The sequence below is a fragment of the Rhinopithecus roxellana genome, chromosome 16, assembly GCF_007565055.1.
Source record: "Rhinopithecus roxellana isolate Shanxi Qingling chromosome 16, ASM756505v1, whole genome shotgun sequence".
In the NCBI taxonomy this organism is placed as follows: domain Eukaryota; kingdom Metazoa; phylum Chordata; class Mammalia; order Primates; family Cercopithecidae; genus Rhinopithecus; species Rhinopithecus roxellana.
This window is the reverse complement of record NC_044564.1, coordinates 43359294-43379882: the sequence shown is the minus strand read 5'-3', so window position 1 is coordinate 43379882 and position 20589 is coordinate 43359294. Positions and strand designations below refer to the sequence as shown.

The window sequence follows — 20589 nt, the reverse complement described above, 5'->3', positions numbered from 1 at the left end:
GTGACTCCCATGGCAGGGGTGTCATTTCGGATTCTCCCACGGATAGACAAATCGATCCATTCTGTAGGCAGGGAGAGAGCTTCCCAGGGAAAGTGGACGCCATGACGAAATGTTAATATCCTTTCGTGAGGTCATATACTTTTCCCCAGTTTTGGCTTATGGTTTCAAAGCCTTCTATGACTCACTCTATGTATTTAACTTGTTTCTTCCTTTTTGTTTGATGCCTTTCTTCCGTTTTTGTGAGATTATATTAGTCAATTTTCTCTAGCCAGTTCTTAGATTCGCTTACTTCGCCTGAATTCCCAAATTACCCCCAGTTGGAGAGGAAATTTGGAAGCTGTTTGTATTAGTCTCTAGCTTCAGAGAAACCATTCAGTGGATAAGCAACCCTCACGGAGTCTGGATTGCCTCATCTGTAAAATGGAGATGATACCAGCACTGACCTCAGAGATTTCCATGAAGATAATAAAATACTGGTTCCTGGTTCCTGGTCCACAGGAGCAGCTCAGTGCATGCTCAGCCGCATTTTCACCTACGCTCCTGTAACTTTCTGCATCCTGGGAGGTTAGGGCGTTTTTCCAGCTGCTGTTAAGAGGGTTGCTTGTTGCACCTCAGTCTTTCCAATCTATAAAACACTGTGATCTGTTCCACCCATCCCATAAAGAGAGACACTCTGATCAGGAACATGTTAACAGTTTGAACATGAGTGGCGTTGGCAGCAACGTCAGCCTTTTATGGTCTGGCTGACCCCTTTTCTTTCTAGATATCAGAATGACAGATAATCCTGTGTTGCGCCTGGGACCTTTCCTTCATCAGGCTTTGAACCCAGATGCCTTTGGTCCCCCGGTGATGCCCGCATCCTGTTAGTGGCATATGTGATTGAGTGCTACAGGAATGGCAGTGCCTGTCTTTGTACTAGGCCCCTTCCCTGAGACATTCATTTCCTTTTGTCATCTGCAGCCTCCCCAGAAGAGCACAGTTGTCATTCTTCATTCATAGAGCACCTTTGTGATTTGTACCAAGACAGTTGCTGAGGATCTGAGGAGAGAGGGAAAAAAATCTCTGCTTCTGGGAAAGCATTTTTGTTAAATAAATTGTACTTGTTCTGGACAAAATGACTTTTCATGATACGCAAACAGGAAAGCCTTGCCTTGCGTTTCAAAACATAAGGAAGTCCCTGTCCCTTGGTTTCCTGCCATTACTTCTAGCACAGTTGTGGACCTTTGTATTGCATTCATGCTTTAGTAGATTTGGATCAGCAATGGCCTTATATCTTATTACAGCAAAGGAAGCATTCAAAGTATAAAGATTACAATGAAAGAAGCTCTTTCATAAGCTAAATAGAAGTCATTTAAAATGACTAGTGATTTTAAAGTCATATAGTGAAAGAATGTTTTTATGAACATATTTGTTCACATTGTATTACATGTCTCACATGTAATACATTTATATATTAATGTGTTGAAAATCTCACATTTTTTGCCCTTCTCATTTGTGCCTGACACTGCACTATGCACGTCGAATGCAACATCTCATTGTATTCTTGGGAAACCCTATGCAGAAAGATCATGGTGCCCCCACTTTACAGATAAGAAAACTAAAGCTTGAAAAGTTAAACAAGCAAACAAAAACCACAGCTAATAAATAGTAGAGCTTGGATTCCAATCAAAGTCAGGATGGACCCCCAAACTCATCTTGTAACCAGTATGCTATCCCACCCTGATACGTCTTAGGGATATCCAGTATGGGGCTATGCGAAAGAATAGTGCTTTTCTTACCTGTTTTGAGTTCTTTTCAGAGTCATGAAGAAGCATTTAGAATATATACATTTCCATGGTTTTTCACTAGTCTCTTCATTTTGAATTTCATTCCTTTACCCTTTTTCATACCCCCTCAGACAATTGAACCTCTTGCAAAAAACTCAAACTGAGTTGCTAGTTCCTATGGCAGCGGAGTTAGCACTGAGCTCCCAAGGTTATGGCTTTTGTATGATGTTCAAACCAGGGCTCTCTGATGTGCAAAGTGCCCTCTGTTAGAACACTCCTCTACCAAATATCACTTCATTTTTGTCTCCTCTCAAATTTCACCTCAAAGAGGATTTTCTTCATCGCCTTTTCTAAAACAGGGGCACGCCCCTCCACCACTGTCTACTCCTTTACCCGGTTCAATTTTTTTTTTTTTTCTAGTGCACTTATAGGTACTTCACATCGTAGTACATATTTTCTTATTTACTGTCTGTTTTTCGTGCTACAATGGAAACTACTTGAGGATGAAGACCGTGTTTTGTTCCTTTCCAGAGTCTGAGCTCAATAAATATTCGTGCATAAATGACTAGCAAACATTTGGAAGGATGGAGGTTTCACAAGTTGTTTATATAGCTGCAAGAAGACAGGGAGCTGCTCTGTTTCTTTCAGAGAAACTTCTTCTATTGGTAGGTTGGTGAAAGTTAAACGTTATTTGACAGGATATTTAGCATAGAAAATTGCCAGCAGGAACTCTGCTACATGATAAAGCTGTTCATGTAACCTGTTTTTAGTGTCAAAAAGCCTAAAAGATCCCATCTATAACCCCTCACCTCCTCCTGACATTTCTGTCAAGTTCTGTTTCATGAATAAGGCTCCCCCTTCTCTCCAGTCCCTCCCATCATTAAATTATCTCTTACTTTTTGGACTTGTTCAGACTTTGACTTTTTTCCCCCTAGTAATTTATCTTAGTGATTGGGACATAGGGTCTCTCAGATTCCTCCTGGGAGGGGTTATCTGAGCCAGAGTTGGGAGAATATATGTTCTGCTTAGCCCTCTCCTGAGCTATTTATTTGTGTTCAAAACAGAGTTGCTGCCTGGGGTATCTCAGAGTTGGCCTGAAAACCAAATTCCATGTGGAGGAATTATCTTATTGCTTTTAATGCTTCTAAGCAACTCTACATTTTCTTTTGCAGAAATATTCTGCTGTCTCCTCTCCTTCCTCTTCTACCACCCGAGTCATTTTTCAAATACATTCACCATTTGCACTGGGTTATTCTCTATCATCTCTCCATTTCTTCTTTTGACTTAAAAAATGCCATTATTTTTCATGAGTAAAAGTCTAGCGAATCCAGATGTGTTTAGTTTGTTTGGAAGTTTGATACATATTCTCTTGAGAAAGTTAAAAAGCGAAAAGGAAACGTTGCTTCTGAAAAGGTCTCATTTTAATGGCCTGAAGGAACCTCCTTACGGACTTGCTGACTTGGGCTGGGCTACAAGGCCAGTTCTGCCATTGTTGCTGCCTTTGCTCTCATGAATGACTACACTTTGTAACTCAGCTTTTTTTTTCTTTGCTACTATTTAAGAATTTGATATCTTTACCACTTAGGAGTCCTTTTGTAGCTGTTTGCCTTTGGGCAAGTTACTTAACACCTCTGAGCCTCTATTTCCTTAGGTAATATCTTCCTTGCAGTGTTCCTGTGGGTTTATATATCATTTTATACAGACACACATAAATACCTCTTGCACACTGTCTCACTCATTGCAGGCTGCTCATTGTGGTAGTTTTAGAGGAAGCAGTGGAGTTTTAGAGGTAGCTGGTGGTAGATAAAGCATCCCTAATACAACAATTCAAAATCTGTAGTATTCCAATGAGCATTTCCTTTGAGTGTCATTTTGACATCCCAAAAGTTTGAGATTTTGGAGCATTTCAAGTTTTCAGATTAGAGATGTTGAACTGGTGTGATGCAGATATTCCATAATCTGCAAAAATGTGAAATTGAAAACACCTCTGGTCCCAAGTATTTTGGGTAAGGGATACACAACCTGTAGTACTTGTGAGAGTATTAGCTGTACTTTAAACCCTGGATTGCATATACACATATGCACACATAATTTTTATAGGTTGACTACAAATTTCTGTGAGTTTTGTTTGGGTGGTGGAAAAAGAAGTGACTTTGAGTGTTTTCTAATGAACGGAAGAGTTGAAGTATAGAATGAAATGAATATAAAGGGGCTTGATTTTAGGGATTCAACTTAGCAAATAAATATTGTACCTCTTGGTACATGGAACTGAGCTGAACATTATGGAGGTACAAAGCGATATAACATGGGATTCTTCTTTAGTGATAGCAACCCTCCATTTGTGAGCGAAATCTTCTATTTGTACTTCACATTTACAGATTCTTTTAGCAACATGAGAGTGGGGTTTTGTGTGGACTTGTCAGTCATGATTGAATTTTTCACGTCTTTGTGACTTCTGTGGACGCAAAAAGCTTTCTTTAGTCTTCAGTTCTTTTTTATTTTACTGTGCTTAATAAATCAGCTTCTTCTATTTTAGTCATTGACACATTTAAGATTTCGTTTCTGCCCTTCTCCCCCATAGCTGTGTCTGGAACAGCTTTCTTGGCACAATTCTAGTTCAAATCAAAATCAACACCAGAAACAAATTCAACCTAACAGACAGTAAGATCATTTCATGTTTCAAAAATATCTGTTCAGTTGCTCTTTTAACAGATATGAGACAATATGGCACCTTCAAAGTAAAATAGATCACTAGATATCAAGGAGAGAGAAACGCTTGACTGTGGGCTTGCTATAAAAGCTTGTCACTTATGGCCAAAGTCAATCTGAACTGAGATTCCCTGGAGACTTACATCAATAGGCTAAAACCAAATGTCCAATCAGAACAAGTAATGAAATGTGAAATATTAGGAAATAATTGCTTAGGGTGAGAAAAAGTGATGGTTCATCTTAGTGGAGGCTGTCTAAACCTGAACAATATCCACCGCTTCTCACCAAAGGAAGATGACATCCCTAACATAGTGGAGTCCAAAAAACCATCTGCTACTGATCCTGAGAGATACTGAAAATCTGATTTGCTGATCAGGACAGCTTTGATCTGGCTCAGGGTCTAGTGTCCTTTCCAGTTTCCATCACTCTGATGGGCACAAATGATATTTTCTTGAGCAATCTGAGAAGTTCTTTGGAGAAAAATTCTGTTTCTGATTTGTGTAGTGAATTTGGGGGAATTTGGAGCATGCAAGATGTTGAGACCAAATTCTGAGACATTCTTTAAAATGGAATTTAAAGTGAAAGTGCTTGCATGTAGAATCTTTGCGCTCCCTTCCCCATGTCGTGGGCCAACTGTTGAATGCAACTTGCCTTTAAATTACACTGTCAGATCCTATATACATGTGTTGTGATTAATGGGGATTTTCCATGTGGTTCCAGTTTTCATAATGTCATTTTTCTTCAAGATTGCCTGCTCTTTGGTGGTCTTTGCCTTTTATTTCTGAAGATAGACACAAAAACTCCAATACTGTGGCTTCTCTTAATGACGAAAACCCTGCCTTAGATCTTTCCAGCAATTTACACCTAAATATTGCCCCCTCTGATAGTAACGTCCTCATGAAATGACCCAGCTGGAATTTCCATTTCAAGCAGGATGAGAAGGGAGCGGGGATGTTTTTGTTTCTTTTCTCCCCATTCCTTTTAACTACTCCTTTCCATCACCTTTCTCCTCCACCCCATCCAGCCCTAGTCCCCAGTCTCAAGTTTCGTTTCAAGTGGTTGAAAAAAATTATAACACAATGGGGATTTGGAATTACACAGACTTGCCTACATTAATAGCATTTAACACTTCATTTGTGTTTATATATAAATGTACTAAGTGACTTTATATTAAAGTATATGTTGTATGCATAGATACCTGGTCACTATACAGACGAAGCATATTCCTATTGCAAATGCAAGATCATAACATTTTGACTGTTCACATTTGAGGTTGGCTGAAGGTGGTTATTTATTAGACTCAAATGCTACACACACTTGGAGTGTTTATTCTGGATTTGTTTCTGTGCATTGAAAGTGTCTGGTGCAGCTGAAGAATAAGCAAGGAGAGCCAAGTGGGAAAATATCATGAAAAGTCTTGAATCCAGGCACAAATCATTGAAAAAAAAAATAAAACTTGAACAAAGGAATGTGACCATGGGGTGAGGTAAAATAGGAAGAATGCAGGCAAGGCCGTCTCAACAACAGCAGATCTGGACACCTGGAAACAAGCTACTTCTGGGGTGTTCATGCATTGACTTAGGGACCAGGGCTTTGGAAAATCAGGATGCTAATTCACCCATAATTTCAAATGAGGCAGCAATTCCTTTTAACAACCCAGCAATTCCTCTTCTGGAATTATCTATTTGAAAGCACTGAAAACAGGGTCTCAGAGAGATTTCTGCTCCCCCATGTGCATTTTCAGCCTTCTTCACAGTAGCTGAGAGGTAGACGCCACCCATGTGTCCATTGACAGATGAATGGATAAAGAAAATGTGGCATCATGGAATATATTCAGCCTTATAAAGTAAGGAAATCCTGTCATAGGTTACAATATTGGTAAACCTTCAGGACATGATGCTACATGAGATAATCCTATTATGAAAAGACAAATACTGTATGATTCCACTTACATGAGGTATGTAGAGGAATCAAACACATAGCAGTAGAAACAAGAATGGTGGTTGCCAGGAGGTAAGGGGAGGGAGAATAGGGAATTGTACAATGGGTACAGAATTTGACTTCTGCAAGATGAAAAAACCTAGTGATATTGTATAAGCTTGTACATATGGTTAACAACATTGTACTGCACACATAAAAATTGTTCAGAGGGTAGATTTATGTTATATACTTTTTAACACAATAAAAAATACCTTTTAAAGTCAACAATGAAAAGCCCAATTTCTTAACATAGAAGTGGGTAGGGCCCTGTTTACCCAAACATCCTGCAAGCATCAGATGTCGAGGTTCAGTAGATGGCTTCCGGGTTTTTGCACACCATTCATTCATTCATTCATTCATTCAGGAACGCATAGTGAAAGGTTTGACTCCTTCCCCACCACCATATCTATGGAGTTCTATAGATCTTTGTTCATTCTTTCACTCCTTTTATATCAGTACCCATATCCATCTAGTACAGATAATCTGGTAACATTAGCATTGTCAAAAGGAACAAAGAAAGGATAGTAAGAACTTACGGTCTCATGTGAAACTAAATCAGCCAGAATGCCTATCTAGATCCATGAGAGGTCATAAAAGAGTCTACTTAGACATCTTCGTGTGACCTAGAATAAACTTCTAAGCGAGACTCTGTCTCTAAGGAGCTATAAAGCACTTTGTTCCTGTGAAGATCAAATTTCTTTCCAAACCAAATTTAACTGATTTTCACACTCCTCTTGAAAGAAGCACTTTGAAGGAGAGGGCTTTGTTTTCAGCTGCCTGGATCTCCCTTCACCTTTCTGCTGACCTTTATCTGTAATATATGGTAATATACTTGCCTTGATGCCAAAGACAGATACTAATAGTCTTCCAGTAACTTCAGTGAGACCACTAACTCCTCTCACAGCCCTCTATACTCCCCCAGAGGTGATAATGTCCCCAAGAGGGCAAAAAATAGATTCTTGTCCAAGAGGGAGGATTTTAAAAATCTTAGAGCTGTTTCAGTGGTTTCTAGAATCTTATTCCGTAGTATTTAAGGAGAATTTAAATGTAATGTATTTTTTTCCATAGTGAGAAAATAATGAAACAAAGGTTGAGAAACATTGCCTTTGCTAGATGATAATATTATTCCGTCACAGCTGAAGTGAACTGGATTTAAGCCAAGAGGATAAAAATGACTTAGTTCTCACATTTTGATTAAAAAATAAAATGGAGAAATAACTAATTTTCTCTAATATACAAGCTTACACTTAGTGCTATAATTGCAGATCAAGTACACTGGCTTCAGCCTTATTTTTAGTATCCATGTTATGTCTTTGAGGAAGTCTTGGTTCATCCATGCAACATTTCTATTGATTCTAGAAACAGGTCCACCACCAAAGGTTCTTTCTATGGCAGAGCATACTTTTGGCTTGAAATCTGTGGTTCCCCAAGGTAACAGTTCTGGGCTGCAGGGACTGTGTACTTTTATTCTGTATGTTGCCAGTGCCTGCTCTGTGTCTGGATTTGATACAATGTGTTTGATTATTTTAAAATTTGGGGCAAGGAAAGAACTTCAGTTTTAACCAGAACTGGCGCTAGGGAGAAGCAAGCAAGATGCTTACAGAGCAGAATTTAAAGAGGTATTTGCACAGTCTTTATGTTTTCATCCATAGGCTCATCCTGGTTTTGACCCTGGTTTTAACAGAAATGGAGTTCAGTTTCCAAACCCTTCCCTTTTCAGAGTTGATCTACGCAGGCAATTCTCTGGAAGTGATATGATTTACAGGCATGTAGGAACAAGGAATTTAAACCAAGTATTTAACATATACCCCCATTCTATGTTTATGACTATATTTCTTTCTACTTGCAGGTAACTCACATTGGCCTCAGAGATCTAAACTTTTCACTTTGTTTTCCAGATCACTACAGATCTGAGGCAGCGTTGCACCGACAACCACACTGGGACGTCGGCCTCAGCCCCCATGGCTGCAGGCATCATTGCACTGGCCCTGGAAGCCAAGTAAGCCTTGATCTCTATATGTCTTCAATGGTGACAACCCCTGATCTCAGGGAAAACGTACCCCTTCCCTTGTATATGGCCCCTAGCATGACAACCTAGAATATAATCTTCCCAATCCCACCTTGAAAACTTGAAAGGTTTGGGCTTTTAAAAAAAATTCCCCTATATTAAGAAGATAAGGTTTTTGGTTTTACATGCTTAAAAAATCAAACTGTGTGATTACTTTATTATGGAGTCATAGCACATGCATGCCAGTTGGCTCCCTCTCTTGCCTTGTTGAGGTTTTTATTCTAGTCTGGGAATGTTCCTGAGCGTCCCAGAGAGGTTAGGTCTGCCCATTTCTGGTCCCTTTCTCTGAAGCATGACTAGGCAGCTCAGATTCCACGACAATAGCACAGTCACAGACTGGCTCTGCAGAATAGAATATGCCAGGGACAAGGACAACCCACTTATATCAAATCCTGTTCAATATAGTCAAATTCTATGTCAAAAAGATTACTGTGAAAGACCCCTTTAGGCTATTTGTAAATAGGTCCCCATCTCTTTTTTCTCTAAGAATAGGTTAATTTGTCTTAACTTTTTGAAAACCTAATAATACAGATCTAAAATCTCTTGTCCTCAATTTTAAAATCCTAAATGCCAGGAAAACTGAACGTTCTTTTGCAAATTTAACACTAGAGTTCGTTTTTTGGCAAAGTTTGCCATAAACTTATTTGAGGCTATTTACAGTATTATTTATAACATTTATTGTGAAATATTCATGTATTTGATTGTGAGGTGCTGGCTCAGCCCCCCGCTGGAGGTTTTGGGTCATGTATGTTACGGGCACCATCTCTGAAAAAAATCTGAATTCCAAACCTGTCTTGTCCAATTTTAGAATAGGGATGGAAGGCCTGTTCTCTGAGGCTCTCCCTGCAGGAAGATCATAAGAAAAAGGAACTGAACTAATGATATAAGCGGTATTCTAAAAATCGCCTTGCACCTCTGCCCTATGGAGGAAGGGAAAGGCCCATTCATCTAGTTGCACCCTGAAGTAGCGCAATAGCCAGTGACAGGGAAGGAATACGAAGATAATGAAGAGGCTTAGGGATTACAATAAGAACTGTGTGGCTGGGCGCAGTGGCTCATGCCTGTAATCCCAGCACTTTGGGAGGCCAAGGCGGGTGGATCACGAGGTCAAGAGATTGAGACTATCCTAGCCAACATGGTGAAACCCCGTCTCTACTAAAAATACAAAAATTAGCTGGGTGTGGTGGCGGACACTTGTAGTCCCAGCTACCGGGGAAGCTGAGGCAGGGGAATCACTTGAACCCGGGAGGCGGAGCTTGCAGTGAGCCGAGATCACACCACGGCACTCCAGCCTGGTGACAGAGCGAGACTCCGTCTCAAAAAAGAAAAAAAAAAAAAAGAATCATGCTAGTTCATTCTAAGGACACAGGTAATTTCCCAGCATTCACAGCTGCCCCTCTGTAAGACGGAGAGCCTATGTTAAGGCAGCTGGACCTGAATATAATGCGGATACAGTAAATTGCTAAGTCATGGGTTGGACTGAAACTAGGGGAAGAACATGGGCTCTGGATGTGGTGCCCTGTCTCTGGGTGGCCTCTTGCCCAAGCCTTGACATTGAGAGATATCCAAGCCCACATGAACATTTGGATTTCTTTCTTTTTGACGAGGTTAAATATGAAGTCATTTTCAACATATTACATCTTTCAAGGTGTTAAAAGTTTGGGTTTAGCAAGGAACTGGCACTTATCCTATTAAATTCTCACTTTACAACTTTTCACTAAAGTGTTCTGGCAGCAGAAGTCTCAATTAAGTGTTTGTGTTTTTAATTTGGTGAACTCTACCCAGGATTTTTGAAAAATACACAGTTTTTATTCTGAAACTCTAGATTGTTTCTCTGGAATATGTTTCCACAAAATATTAAAAGAAAAAACATTAGGAATTCCTCTGTCCTGATCCCCCTCAAAGGCTATCTCAAACTAAAACTTGGCAGCCTGATACTGTAACTATTGCTACATAGAATTAGGTGATACTCAGTTCTTTGAGATATTACTGTAACACTATTATTTAAAAAAAAAAAAAAACAGTTGTTTTAATCATGATTTAAGCTGAAATGTAAAAATCTTGCTTTGTGCCTCAAATAGCCTGAGATAAGGTCACTTCGGACTGCGTAACACATTGAAACACTACAGCTGTTTTTTTTTTTTCTCTCTCTCTTTTGCATTTTGAGCATTTTTAAAGATCTATTTTTGACAAAACTGTGATGAGTAGAAGGAAGTTCCTAAGATACAGGCTACCTGGAAAATCCACTGTGTTTTAAGATGTGAACAGTCCACTCCAATTGTGGGGCCAAGATGGATGGTAAACTATCTGATAAACTGAGAAAGAACAAACCATTTTTTGTAACTCCATTGGTTTGTTGTACAGGCCAATCTTTGCCTGTAAAATGAAGCTCAAAATTACGGGAAAGAGGTCTGAGTTACTAAAAGGGTGGGTCAGATATTGATGTTAAATTAGCATCAATAAGCATTGGGCCTCCAGCTGAATGTGAAACATACCTAAAACTAAGAAATTAAAGAGAGGAGCTCCAACTGCATTAAGGCTGCAGTTGCTCTAAATCTAAACCTATTCCTTGTATATGTGCCTCACTCATTTACCCAGCCCCACCCCTTGCAATCTCCTCTTAACACTATTACTTCTCAATAGCACTTGAAATTTGGTATTTTGAGATTCAGCCTTTACTATCACAAGTTGAGGAGCAAGATCTACAAGATACTCTCTTTTAAGAAGAGAGGAGAGAAAGCCACAGTGCTAGGCAGAGTTATGACTCAGGACACTGCCCTACTCGCTGGGAATGCATGGCCTGTCAGGGTTCATTTAGTAAATGGATATGCTGAGCCTTTGAATGAAAAGCTGCAGGTGTCTGCCAGTCCCTATTTAACTGCATGTCCTAGCTAACCCTGTACTATCAGGAGAAATTTATTGTTTCTCTGAACATCACTAGATTACTGTATTTACTCAGTCCTAGGAACATTAGAGAAAACTAGATCCTGAGCTTTTCCCCAGCCTCCTTTCCTTACATTCCAGATGTCTGCCTGCATGGGTAGGACTGTGGTGCCTTCTGTGATGCTGCTTCTACCATTGGCCTTTCTGCCATTCGAAAACCTTCCCAGGAAACTTAAGGGAAAAGAAAATAAATACATCCATCCTGTAGTCCTAGCTACTCAGGAGGCTGAGGCCAGGAGGATCCCTTGAGCCCAGGAGTTCAAGGCTGCAGTGAGCTATGATTACACCAGATTCTATTGCACTCCAGCCTGGGCAATAGAATGAGACCTTATCTCAAAAAAAATGTCGTGGGGGAGAAAGAAAAAGAAGTGGAATGAAATACAAAACAGAAACAGATAAAGTATCCAGATCTCTTATTCAAACATAACAAGTTTGATCATGAAATAACTTTGCTATGGCTGGGCACAGTGGCTCATGCCTATAATCCCAGCACTTTGGGAGACTGAGGCGGGCAGATCAGCCACCTTTGACAATCTCATCATGAGTCTTGCTTTTCTGCTAAAGTGGGAGATTTCCTCCTTGCTCTTAAAGATGCTTCCAAAAATTATGGACAATTTCAGAATAAGAGAAAATACTTTAATCTTAAAAGAGAGGGGAGAAAAAACTTTTTGTGTTGTGGTACCCTCAGAACATTTTTATTGGTTCAGAAGGTTTAACAGTACAAATTTTGTGTGTGTGTGTGTGGATTTTTTTTGGTGACTTTCTGGTGTTTCAGCTAAGTGAATAGGGAACATGTAATCAGTGATTATAGGATATCATTTGGGCTATTGCTGCTTAAAATGGTGTCTTTTTACGTAACCTAACTCAAAAAGTTCAAATAAAATGCGTATACAAGGAAACAGATTTATTAAATGAAAAACCGAAATGAAAGATGGCTGTACTAATTTTAGCTTAGCAACCTGGCAGAACACCTTATGTCTATAAGTGTTTTGCATCTAGATCCTAGTATATGTTCCTAGTGCTATGGACCTATGGGGAAAAAAATAAAAAAGCTTGCTGTTAAATGATGTTTTGTATTAAATGGTTTATAAAATAAAGTCTAACATTCATGAAAGTACAGAGTGCTCAGAATAATAAGTTGTTCTGAAAGTTTTCCTCACCCATCTGCAATTATTAGCAAAGAAAAGCTTATTTTAGTGGAATATTTCATATGTAAAAATATCAGCATCAACTCAGGAAATACAAAAATTAAGTTCATCAAAGGAACCTTTCTTCTTCTAATTGCAAAGGGTCTTTCATTGGAAAATTGAAGAATATATGTTCAGTAATCAAGAAACGTTACACTGTACTGTGAATGGTAAATAAAAGGGACTGTGTCAGGTTGAAACGTCTGAAATTATCTAAAACTTCCTAAAAGGGTATTGGTATAAAGAATCGCCTACAAATTCTTGCTTTAAGTGACCCCAAAGCCTTTTTCTTACGTTTCATATCTCAGAGGCCACAAGAATACTTTACTGTGAGAAAACCTAATATATCTAGATCTAAATTTAGAAAATAAATTAAAATAACAGCTGCTCTTCTACAGCAGAAATACACCTGATGCATATTGAACATTAGCTCCCTCTGGTATCTTATATATGCACATACATATACACATTCACATGTTTCTAGGTAGGCTCATCTACTTTCTCCTTATTACTTATCTTTTCCCTCCTATTGCAAATTAAATTTAAATTCCTTGAGAATAAGGATTATATCTTATCTTTATTTATGTGTATATAACAAATATATTGAACGCTGCAAAAAATTAAAGCATCATACTAGGCACTAAGTTACTCAGGGCATAATTCAAATATGTATAAAATATTATATAGCACTTGCTTTCAGGGGATTATATATTCTCATTAGGGAAGCAAATGTACACTAACAGATATATGCAAATTATTTAAGGAAGTCAATGAAATCATTCTGGGGGAAAGGTTGTAGAGGGTGCAGGACTTGGATGAAAATAGAAATGCCCAGCTTTGATGATTCAAATTGGAACATTGGTTCCATAGATATTTGTATCCTCCATGACACCTAAGCGTAGTGTTTTGAACAAGGTCCATTCTCAACAAATATTAAATTAATTCATCTAGTCCAACATTATTTTTTGTACAATGGAACTGACTCCTAGAGAAGTTAAAGAATTGCTCCGTTAATTACTTTTACCTTCCAAATACTTTAGCTGATATTCATTAGTGACTTCTTTCTCCCATACTGCCTCAACTCGTCTCTCATCCTGTTGATTTATCATTCGCTAGAAGTGGACTTCACCTGGCTAAAATAAAGACATGATGTTATTCCCTCTCTCACCTTCCAAGAGAAGCCCCTCTACCTTTTATCTTTGGAGGAAGGGATCATTCGAGACATGGAAAGGTCAAAGTGTGAAAAGTTAAAGAAGTGTTGAGCCAAAGGATGATTCACACCATATGCTGTTGATTTCACAAATCCATCCTGAAAATTTTCTCAGGAAATTAAACTGACCATCTGCATTTCTTGTAAACCTAAAAAGTCCGTCTATATAAATCTTACGTAATTCAGATGAATCAACCACTCTGTTTCTGTTTCACCTTTCATCATAATCTGTCTTACCTATGTGTTTCCAGTGTTGGAAAATTGTTGGAAAATGACCAGAATATTTGGGATACAGTGATTGTGAGAAGTTAATATGTGGGACAGTCGAGAAGGGGTTCTGGAGTTTTGAACCAGCCAGCTCTGAGTTAAAGTACTCACTGGGGTGAGGGGTGCATCAGATTTCTAGAACTGAGCACTGTTAACGGAGGCTACATAAGAAGGATAGACATAAACATTTCTTAATATTGAGGTTAGCATCTTAGTACTGATATCCTGTAAACTAGTCTTATCATCTTTGTATTTTTTAAATTAAAAACACATTTTAGTATAAAATGTCTCATTAAAAATTTTCCCAAGGGCCACATTCAGCTCTGTGAGATGCTGCAGTGGGTGGGGAGCACAAGTGTATTTGCTTATTGAGGTAAAATTGCAGAGGGCATACCAAGCTTTTCCTTTTACGACAGTTTTATTTATTTTAATTAGAACTTAGTGCTCGCACAGAGAGAAATACAAGAATATGTGCCCTGATTCCACACAAATACAAGGGTAAAGAAGCAGGTATTCCACACGCCCTTCCTTTCACACACTCTTAAGAGTTTTTGTGTATTGGAGTGTTGTATGTTGGGCTTAAAATTCTGCTGAGATTTCTGGTATGAATGCTTGGGGTATACAGCGTGAAGAGGGTGAAGAGAATTAAAAGAAAGCCAGGGAGGAGAGCTGAAAAGGTTTATAAGGTAAAAACAATGCACATTTCGACTTGAGGCCTAGCGGACAGAGAAGGGATGTACTGTCCTGAACTCTTCCTTATAGTGAAATAATTGTAACCAGACCCACAGAGCAGTTACCACGGGCCTTCTGCCAGGACTGTGCATGAAAATAGCTTTGTTATGTCTACATACACACAGACAATACACTCTGTCCTCTAGTCCTTCTCAAGTTCAAATTATGTAGAAGCCAATTTTTCCTGGACTCAACTTTGTACCTTAACTAATGGTTTCAAAAACTACGGCTTCCAGAGGTGTCTATTATGACTGGAAAAGCCCTGGTCAACGGCTCATTCACCTTGGATTATCTTGAAATGTAGCCAGTGTGTTCCAACTCCTTCCCTAGATGAGAAAACTAAGAAACATGTTGGATAGTTGAATTGCTCAGAGACTGAACTGAAGACAGAAAAGTTCTTAGGAGACTGTTACCTGCCTCTTTTTCCTTAGCTATATTTTAAAAAATGTATTAGTTACTAAAAACATTTTATTCTTATTACTATAATAATAAAGATTGCTTTTCCCAAAAAATAGTTGTCAGTCCTGTTGCAATTGCCAGACCTTTTCCTTGTATAGCTGATGAAGTATCATTTTCAAGTGTCAAATGTTGGAAGTGTCTCATGTTATAAATATCCAGTTTGTGCTGGAGCAAGGCAAGTAAACCATTTGGGAAACCAGTGTAGTAGTGCAGGAGAGATTAGGCTAGTCTGGTCAAGGTGATGGGAATGGAGACAGAGAGAAGTGGGTAGATTTGATGTATATTTTGTAGGTATAACCAACAGGTAATGAATTACATATGTGCCTTTGGGAAAAGGAAAAAAAAAATCAAGATCTAGTTTCTTTGCTAAACTCAGGTGAATTGTGGTACCATCTATGGAAATAGATATCCTTTATTCTTCCCATGGGATTCTGGGGATTAGAAGCTGCATAAAAATCCAGTAGTACAAGAAAGTCTCTGGGCCTACAGATTTTGCAACAAGACCCGTAGCAAATTTCTCTGGCAATTACTGACTGTGCTCTGGTACACCAGCCTCCCCATCAGTTAATTAATCCGTGAAAGGTGCCGACCCAGAGATCATGATTGCTGTCAATGACTGAGACGGTTCCCATTTTAAAAAAGTAAAAGAAAACAGAGAATATTATTTACATTATGAATTGCTCATCTGCTTCTGTGTCTTTTAATTTAAACAGAGTGTTAGCAAATTAACCTTTACGCAGTTACCCGATAAGATTGCTTAGAAACTCCACTGATGTATTAGTGAGTTTACAAGAAATATGTGAAATTTAGTATTAAATTTAGTCTCTTGAGGGTTTGTGGATTTTACTCATTGCCAGGAAATTTTTGTTCTTGATAGTGCCTATGGTAACACCCCAAATACCATCAAATATAATTTTTCTTGCTAAGAAAAAGAGAAGATGACTTTTTTTAGGGTCCATTAGTTGGACATCATAGCCTGCTACTTAATCACTTTAGTCAAAGCATATTAAAAGATTCATTGCATAATAATTCATTGGATGGCTTCATCAAATATCACTGTTTTTGTATTTAAAAATTCTCAGATTATATTCCTCTACTCTATATTGAAACACAATTCAAACTTAATCTGTTTATATGCCAAGTTTTCTTGGACTGAGTTTTGAATTGATCTAGCCTATGGCTACATTGTCTTGCCCTGTAATTTTTTACTTCCAGGACGTTTTTGTCATATAAAAGTTAAAATTGTTTGGTGTCGTTTGCTCAGAAGAGCCTAATTGTTCCTAGTGGCACTGGAATCTAGTTTTTGTATTAACTGATTCCAGCATTCTTTTTTTCCTCTGTTTAAAAATTTATAATCATAATGCATTTTGCCATCACTAGGAGAGAAAAGTAAATTTAAGGAAAATAAAAATGACAGATTGAAAGCATGTCATTTTACTAACATGTAAGATTTTATTCATCCTGACATCAACAAATTGATTATGGCATCTGATGTGTTGAAAGCTCCAACCAACACGTTCATAGTGAAATAAACTGTAATACCTGCAATAGAACATGTGACACAAAAAGAAAGACATTGTATGTTTATAAGATTGCATTATTTCTTACCATCTTAGATTAAGTTTTCATTTCTCTATTCATAATTCTGAACCTTATTGAGTAACCACCTCACGTGTGACTAAGATGAAGTAAAAGTTTATGTTGTTTGCATATCACAGAAAAAGCAGTAAGTCTGTGACGCCTGATTGTATCATCCCTATCAGTAAAGATTATAGTACATCAGACAGTGATATCCTGTTTGTGACCCAAAAGATTCTTCTTGCCATTGGTCCCCCTTGAGTGTGGAGATGTTGCATAGTGCAAAAAGATAAAATTAAGAGAGAAAACAGTGGAAAAAACAGCAGTCAACCTTCATTGAATGCTGGCTTTATGCCAAATACTGAGCTGAGTGTTACACTGGTAATCTCATTTTATCCTCAAAGCAGTGCTCTAAGGTAGGCATTATCAACATATCTCCTGTGTGGAAAATGAGGGTTAGGAATTCACACAGGTGATAGGTGTGGTAGGTGGATTCAAGGTACTGTGACACCAGAATCCGCCATTCTACCACATCACCTTTCTGTGTTAAGTACTGTAACGGGACATGGTTAATTACAAATGGACACTATAAACTGTAAAGTGAATGAATGAGTAAATGGAGAGAAGGAACTTTCCCTACAGCTATTCAAAAGTATGGATAGGTATCTATTCCGGTATCTGTAGTTAGTGAGATATTGTTTAAACTCTAAATCTTGATTGATTCATTCAGGAAATATTTATTGAGTCATGCTTGTTATCATAATTTCTTTATTTTGAAACAAACTTTTTTTTCACATTTCTGAACCTGTAATACGTCTTACAAGTCATAGTTGCAATGTTTAGCTAGTTCGGTATGTGCCTGGCACTGTGCTAAGAACTAGAATACATCTATGAACAAAACATGCATGGTCCTCTCCAGAGCTGCCAGGAACAGTCAAGTAAGTTGAGCACAAATGTGTGTGAGGCCTTGAATTTGGCTCCAACAGAGCCTACATTTCAGTCAAGGGAGGTAGAGATTAAAGATAATTATATCTGGCGTGAAGGAAAAAATAGAAGAAAACATTATATTGTGCTAGCGGGATTGATGGTAGGGTGAAGAGTAGGAAAGGATGAATAACGGCAAATTCGGAAAAGAAGTGGCAAGGTCATCAAGGAGATGACAGCATTTTTGCTGCAACTGGAGTCATAAAAGTGATTCAACTTACAGTTGGTTTTTGTGAGTTTTTAACTGAGTTATTGCTTTCTGGCAACGTTAAGCACATCTTACCTTTTTCATCTAATAGAGCTTGCAGTCACCACCAAGCCTTAATAGAAGGCCAAATGATAAAGAGGAATACCTGAATGATCCATAATTTTTATATTCCTATAACAAATTTAGAAAACTGCCTGTATATGATTGAAAACAGGTTGACAACTGGCATCACTTCACAGATGAAAATTGTTCATCTAGTCAGCAAGAATGCAGTTACGTAGTCTTCAGTGAGCACTCGAATTTATTTGAAAATCTTGGTACACAACCAGGGAATGTTGGTGCGAAGGAAGAGAATTCTAGTGAGATTTAAAATAGGGAGGTGAGGGTCTCTCAAGGGCTCTCAGCAGAGTCTGCTTGTTATTTAGCTATTGGAAACCTTTACAAACAACTTGAAAGAATGTTGCAGCGAGCTTCCTGGAGAGAGTGTGATACAGGAGTGATCGTATTCGTCATGCTGAATTTTTGTTCGTTGCTTTGAATTTAGGTGCCATTGGAATTGACATTTGATAGCCTCATTTTCCATAGCAGATGTATTCAATTGTATAATTTTCAGTGTACTAAAACTCTCAAGCGTTTGGGATCCCATACCTGGAATATAAAGCAATTGTTGTCAGTTTGTCTGAAGAATCATAACATTGGAAGATTGCCCAGAAACCATCTGGTCTGTAAGATGCTATTCAGTGAGAGCTCAGGGGTCACCAGGCAAAGGTGAATAACAACGGCAATGTAGGTTATTTTTAAAACAAAGGTGTATTTTTTAATTTTAAAAAAGGAATTTTTAAAGTGACTCATTCTGATTATATATACTATTTTCGCATAACATTTTCCTACTTGTAGGAAATGATGCTATCCTTACTTAGCAATGAAAGTGATGAGTCTCACGTTGATTCCCAAGTTGAAAAACAATGTTCCAGTCTTTGAAATACAAAAGATTGAGAGCCTTTTTCATCAAAGTGGTGCTTGGAAGCATTCTACTAATTTCATTTGCCACTAATATCTTAGAAGCAAATATTTATTTAATACTGATAGATTCCAGGAAGAGCAATCCCATGATGATGATAATATATTATTAGCAATAGAACCATTTTTAATATTTAGGTATTTATTTATATATTATTTTGATGATAATATAATCTTCAAATTAATTAATATAAGTATTATCAAAATACATTTTATAAAATATATATATAAATCATGCAGAATGTAAATCAAATATCTCCCTACACAGCCAACTTTAAGCATGTTTTAAGCTTTTAGTGTAACTCCTAATGCTATGATGCTAGTTCCAAATATTCTTAATATATGCATCATGTTTACTATAAAAATACTGCATACTTTGTCTTCAGTCTGCATTTTGCCTTCCTTTCAGATCATGTTGTTTGTTTTGTTATTCCCCTCCCATTTGTTTTTTTAAACCAACCTTTTTTTAACCAAACAATGTTTTTCTAACCTGCAGTCAAGCAAGATTAGATTAAAGAAGGTTTCAGGTTTTTGTAGGTGCTGTCTCCATTCAGTTCTTGGAAATGAGATGCTGAGACATTTTTGAATTGTAAGGACTGGTATTCAAATTGAATTTGAAAAGTGTATTTCAAAGTCACTCGAAAAGATAATAATGCTTTGAATCCTCTACTAATCACCTAATACTCTTTCATGTTCGTATTTGTCTTACCTGCATATACCCAACATATTACCTTTTGGCCATAGTTATAGCAAGTAATTTTTTAATTTTTCACTTGCTTTTAGGTATTGTTTATATTGTTTTGAAATAGGGAATTTTTAAATGTATTTTAAAAGTATTATTTAGTCAAATACATGTGTTCTTTATGAAATCTTCAATTAGATAGGCATACCTGATCTTTTTGTACCTCCTAGAGAATTTTACGTATGCTGATGAAGCTATGTATGTTTCACCCTAAATGAGTCCAGATTTACATGTGGCAAGGAATTTCCTGTACCTTCGGGGAATTCATGGACCCCAGATTAAAAAGCCTCAGGCTAGGAAGTTCTTTCCTATTTCAAAGTTTATTAATGAGTGACATTTTAACGTAGTGTTTTCTTTATTTTTTGAGTTTTTAATTTTTAATATTTTTGTAAGTACATAGTATGTGTATATATTTAGGGGGTACATGAGGTGCTTTGATACAGGCATGAAATGTGCAATGATCACATCATGGAGAATGGGATATCCGTGACACAAGCATTTATCCTTTAAGTTAGAAACAATCCAATCACTCTTTTAGTTATTTTTAAATGTACAATTAAGTTATCATTGACTACAGTCACCCTGTTGTGCCATCATTTAGTAGGTCTTATTCATTTTTTCTAACTATTATTTTTGACCACCCCTAACCTTTCCTACCTCCCCCCAGCACTCCCCATCACCACCCTTCTCAGCCTCTGGTAACCATTCTTCTACTTTCTATATCCGTAAGTTCACT

The 20589-nt window shown here is 37.7% G+C and overlaps 1 protein-coding gene across 3 annotated transcripts in view; it reads left to right on the top strand.

The window, feature by feature from the left end:
- The window catches only part of PCSK5 (proprotein convertase subtilisin/kexin type 5), a 466860-nt gene that overhangs the window by 207462 nt on the left and 238809 nt on the right, over positions 1–20589 (top strand). For all 3 annotated transcript variants that reach the window (XM_030920278.1, XM_030920277.1, XM_030920279.1), the window contains exon 9: positions 8354–8454. In XM_030920278.1, coding sequence (XP_030776138.1) covers positions 8354–8454 — 101 coding nt within the window. The remainder of the gene's footprint in view (positions 1–8353; positions 8455–20589) is intronic.